Genomic DNA, 5,014 nt, shown 5'->3' with positions numbered 1-5,014 from the left:
TGAGAGGTAACAATAGAAGAATACAATATACAAAAAACTATCAAAATGCATTACAATGTAATTAAAATGAATTAAAAACGAAAACTTGTTTATTATGTAAAAAACATTTATTTTTTATAGTATAATGGTAAATACTTGTTAATATATATTTTTTGAGTATANTAATATATATTTTATAAAACTGTGTATTTCACAAAATAAGANATATAAGTTTACTTTTTGATACAATTCGTTGTCATATTTACAATTCCAATCCCTGTTGTATAACAAAATATATATGTATGTTTATATACACTTGATATATATAATATGTATGATTTGTAGAATAGCATAATACCATAATAGCATAATGTTTTGCAGATATAGCAATAAAATTTTAATATCCAATACAAATTAAAGTATTAAAATATCAAAGTATTATAAATTAAAGTATAATATCTATTTTATATAAATGAATGTTTAAATTACTTTAACTTTATATTATTTTTATAATTTATCAATAACTTTTAAAAATTCATTTAATTCCTCAATATTTGCTATTACAATAAATTTTGAAAGTGAATGAATTTCGTTATTTATATAAATATTAACCTGTCCATTTTGCAAAAAAGCAATTCTTTTTNTTACACTACAATCACTCTCCATTTTTTGAAAACCAAAAAACATTTCATTTCCTGTTGAATAACTCCATCCTGTACAAGGAAATGTAATCAACTCCAAATTATCTTGCAAGTATTTAAAATGATTGCGTCCATCAGTTTTAGGTTTCATCATGCTTCTTTTTTTCAACAACTAAAAATAATAATAAAATATATATATTTTTTTCCTGAGTAACATTAATATTTTTACTTTAGAACTCATGTTTGCTTTTTTATACTATTTTTATGTTATATCTATTGTAAATAAGTATATAATATTATATTATATACTATACCTTTCAATATTATTATCTTTGTTTCTCTAGAAAAATATAAAATATATTCACAATTATATCTTCATCTGTGCGGCGCTCTTCTGAAATATATTTAATTATATTAGGTTTAATTAAGTTAAACATAGTTTATATTATATAATTCGGCAAACATAAAGTAATAATAACATAAAATTAATGTTATGTTACTATTATTTTGTTTGCTGGATAGTATTTTAATTTTAATTTATNTATTTATTTTTATTAATTTTTATGGACTTAATTTAGATTAAAAAATTTTTCTTTAACAGACTTAGAATATTTTATTTTTTTCTTTTATTTTCATACGTTTTATGCTCTCTGTGTACTCTTCTAACCTTTACAATCTTTTCTTACTATCTGTCATTTACAATTTCAAGATGGCGATGAAATGTTGCAAGTTATTCTGTTTAGCGAACCTCCTCTTACACGGAACATTTTTCATAGCCACTTTTACTTTGTGTAGTTAAGTCTCCTTATTCTTACTTCGTGGTAAAAAACGAACGCAGCCTAGTACGGCAATGGGTGCGTTCAGACAACTCAACAGTTGCACAACGGTTGAGAGATAATCACTTCTGATTGGATCATACTTTTGGAACCAAAGCAGATTTTAAAGAATAATCCTATCATAAGTGATGATCTCTCAACCGTTGAGTTGTCTGAACGCACTCAATGATACTACCAGAGAGAAGCCTGAGAGCGGCCATGCCATTGTAGTTTCTTACGACGGTTTCAACCTCTGGTTTTAGCCATATTTCTACAAAAGTGGAACTCAAAGGCCGTTTTACATTAAACGCAAGTAACAGATCTCGTGGAATTGACCAATTGCAGAGTTAAATCAGCCAATCGACCAACGTGATTGATCAGTTCCACGAGACCTGCGACTTGAGTTTCATGGAGAACGGCCTTTGAGTTCCACTTTTGTGGAAATACGGCTAAAACCAGCGGTTGAAACCGTCGTAAAAAACTACAATATGTCTGTTCGTTTTACCTGAACTGGCCGCTCTAGGTCAGAGTTTATCCTTCTTTTTTCAACGTAGAATAAAGAAGATAAACTCTGACCTAGAGCGGCCAGTTCAGGTAAAACGAACAGACATAATGGCATGGCCGCTCTCAGGCTTCTCTCTGATACTACTATTTAAGAGCGCATGCGTAAAAACACAGCTTTTAGAAGAAACTGATTGGCGGTGCATACGCGAAAACGCGACTTTGCAACAACACTGCCTGAACACAAGAGCTTGGCATTTGCTCCTCTCGTGAAAGGGCAACACGCTATTTAAGCAAAGAAGAGTGTAATATCTGTATAATACATCATAAAAAAACAACACATTTTAAATGTAATACCTTAAAACCAACTGTGGAAACTACTCTATCGTAATACTCCGTGATCACGTGTGGAAACCACGGTTTTAATCCTAACTTCAATGAAGACTTAGAATGACGTATGGACTAGCTGTAAGGGTCCACTGAGCCATAAGAGCACCAGTAACCATTTTAAATGTGATGATTAATAAACACATTAAATATTTAATAAAAAGAAGGAAATTTTAACGTTTTATAATTCGTCTTGCAGGACAGAGCAATACTTTGTGCCAGATTTTTTTATTTTGCGAAAAAACGTTGAATAATCATAATTTTGTTAATATTAAACTTTTAATATTCTACTTGAACTTATCTGCTAAACTTTCGTCACGTTTTCTCGTTTTTTTATCAACTTAATTTTTTTCTTGTTTTGTTTTTCTTTAGGATTTAAATCCGTTATATTTGATGTATTGACAAGTGTCAATATGAGAAGATAAAATAACGTAAAGTCAACATTATCACATAAAATAGTGAATAGTAGGTGAAAGTCGTTTTCACTCATATCTAAAATATTAAATATGTCTTTTCTTCGTGGCTCTGCCAATTATGTTTGGTGTACTACTAGCGTGCTTGGCAAGGGTGCGACTGGCGCGGTATTCCAAGGTGTTAACAAAAATAATGGAGAACCTGTTGCGGTCAAGACCTTCAATCAGCTCAGTCATATGCGACCACCTGACGTGCAAGTGAGAGAGTTTGAGGTCTTGAAAAAGGTCAAACATGAAAACATTGTTAAATTGTTGGCGATTGAAGAAGAGCAAGAAGGTAGAGGTAAAGTAATTGTAATGGAACTCTGTACTGGAGGTAGTCTTTTCAATATCCTCGACGATCCGGAAAATACTTATGGTCTCGCTGAGAGTGAGTTTTTATTAGTATTGGAACACTTGTCAGCTGGAATGAAGCACTTACGTGACAATAATTTAGTTCACAGGGATTTAAAGCCAGGTAAAAACATTTATAAATAATGTAACTTGTATATAGTTTGCATTCAAGAAATATTAAGTTTTCACGTTATGTTCTCACTCTTCATTCAGGTAATATAATGAAATTTATTGCTGATGATGGCAGTACGATATACAAGCTTACTGATTTCGGAGCTGCTCGTGAATTACAAGAAGATCAGCAATTTGTTTCTTTGTATGGCACTGAGGAATATTTGCATCCAGATATGTATGAACGTGCTGTTCTGAGAAAACCTGTTGGCAAAACATTTGGTGCAACTGTTGATTTATGGTCTATAGGTGTGACACTTTATCATGTAGCAACAGGAAATTTACCTTTTAGACCATTTGGTGGACGAAGAAACAAAGAGACCATGTTCTATATCACAACAAAGAAAGCATCAGGTGTGATATCTGGACTACAAACTTCGGAAAATGGACCAATCATATGGAGCACAGAACTGCCTCAAACCTGTCAGTTGAGCACTGGTCTTAAGAAAATAGTCACACCATTACTGGCTGGCTTGTTGGAAGTAGATCCACAAAGAATCTGGAGTTTTGATCGATTTTTTAATGAAGTTACAGACACGCTTTGTAGAAAAGCTATTCACATATTTAATGTTCATAGAACTAATTTGATTAAGGTGTTTCTACATCCGGAAGAAAAGCTGGTTGCTCTGCAGATACACATTCAAGAGCAGACTGACATTGCACCTCAAGCGCAAATTCTTCTTCTAGGAGAAATTCCTCTTGTAAATCTTGTTGAAGAATCTACATCTGGCAAAGGATATCCCAATACTAGCAATGACAAGCCGTTGATACTATTCTCACGAGAAAATAATAACGTCGTATTGCCAGTAGAAAACGAACTGCCTAAATTTCCCGTTTTTGCGAATCTTGTTTCTGTAGAGAATGATGCGAGCCAAGCCAAGGTTGCGTGTTCAGTCGGACATGTTTGTAAACGTAGAATTGACAAATTAGCATTGTGTAGTAAATTGTTGAGAGACGCCATAGAAGCGTTCAGCGGATTTTTGTCTACAGAACTTACTCGAGTCTTGGGAAAGTGTCAGCATTCGAAAGAATTCACAAAAACTATAGAAGACACTGTTTTGGCGATAGAAAGATGCGAGAGTTTTGCCAGGTATGTGTTTCGAAAATTTGGAAGTCAAATCGTGATAGAAGTGAAAAATTGGCGAAAAGAATTGGACATAAAAAGCAAAGATCTTGTGACTGGATTAACCCCAGCGATAATGCAACTTCATCAGAGGTAAATAATTATTGTAAATATATACAAGGTGTCCCATCTTAAATATCTTGTTTATTTTTTATGATACAAAACAATGTCAGAGGAAAACATTATTTAGTTCAAAGGAGCAAATATTCTGATACGCATCAACTTTTTCTCAAGATCATATTTTTGAAATTTTAAGGTTACCAATGTTTAATAGCGAGCAGAACAGGTGTAAATATATACAAACTATAAAGGGCCTTCTACAATAAGATATTAGTAATAAATCAGAAGTCAGAAGCAAGAAATTGACTAATCACAATCGATTATTCTTCTGTGATATGACTGTGATTGGTCAATTTCTTGCTTCTGACTTTTGATTTATTACTAATATTAACATACAAACATGTTTTTTCGGGTTTGAACCGCGTTAGTGTCATTTTTATACCTAATATTTTTATTACTAATATCTCATTGTAGAAGGTCCTTAACGTATATACTACAAAATGGCTTAGTTTATACCGTACATCTTTTTTG

The 5,014-nt window shown here is 32.1% G+C and overlaps 1 protein-coding gene and 1 long non-coding RNA gene across 5 annotated transcripts; one reads left to right on the top strand and one right to left on the bottom strand.

The window, feature by feature from the left end:
* Positions 1–546: 546 nt before the first annotated feature.
* On the bottom strand, positions 547–1,438 carry LOC109853378. Its single transcript, XR_002250109.1, has 3 exons — positions 1,259–1,438; positions 935–1,014; positions 547–792 (listed from the first exon to the last, which is right to left on the bottom strand). It is a non-coding gene; the product is annotated as an uncharacterized LOC109853378 (long non-coding RNA).
* Positions 1,439–2,179: 741 nt separating this feature from the next.
* On the top strand, positions 2,180–4,747 carry LOC109853369 (inhibitor of nuclear factor kappa-B kinase subunit epsilon-like). Of its 4 annotated transcripts, none has more exons than XM_020425424.1 (3): positions 2,180–2,404; positions 2,877–3,253; positions 3,343–4,747. In XM_020425424.1, exons 2-3 carry the CDS (start codon positions 2,974–2,976, stop codon positions 4,518–4,520), a joined length of 1,458 nt encoding a protein of 485 aa, XP_020281013.1. In that variant the 5' UTR covers positions 2,180–2,404; positions 2,877–2,973; the 3' UTR covers positions 4,521–4,747. The 4 variants fall into 4 exon arrangements, with proteins under 4 accessions (XP_020281013.1, XP_020281010.1, XP_020281012.1 ...); XM_020425421.1 differs by having other exon boundaries at positions 2,696–3,253; XM_020425423.1 differs by lacking the exon at positions 2,180–2,404 and adding an exon at positions 2,413–2,788.
* Positions 4,748–5,014: the final 267 nt, after the last annotated feature.

This window comes from Pseudomyrmex gracilis, unplaced genomic scaffold (assembly GCF_002006095.1).
Source record: "Pseudomyrmex gracilis isolate BER0280 unplaced genomic scaffold, ASM200609v1 scaffold_47, whole genome shotgun sequence".
Taxonomy (NCBI): domain Eukaryota; kingdom Metazoa; phylum Arthropoda; class Insecta; order Hymenoptera; family Formicidae; genus Pseudomyrmex; species Pseudomyrmex gracilis.
The sequence above is the reverse complement of the archived record's forward strand: the minus strand, read 5'-3'. Positions and strand labels throughout refer to the sequence as shown.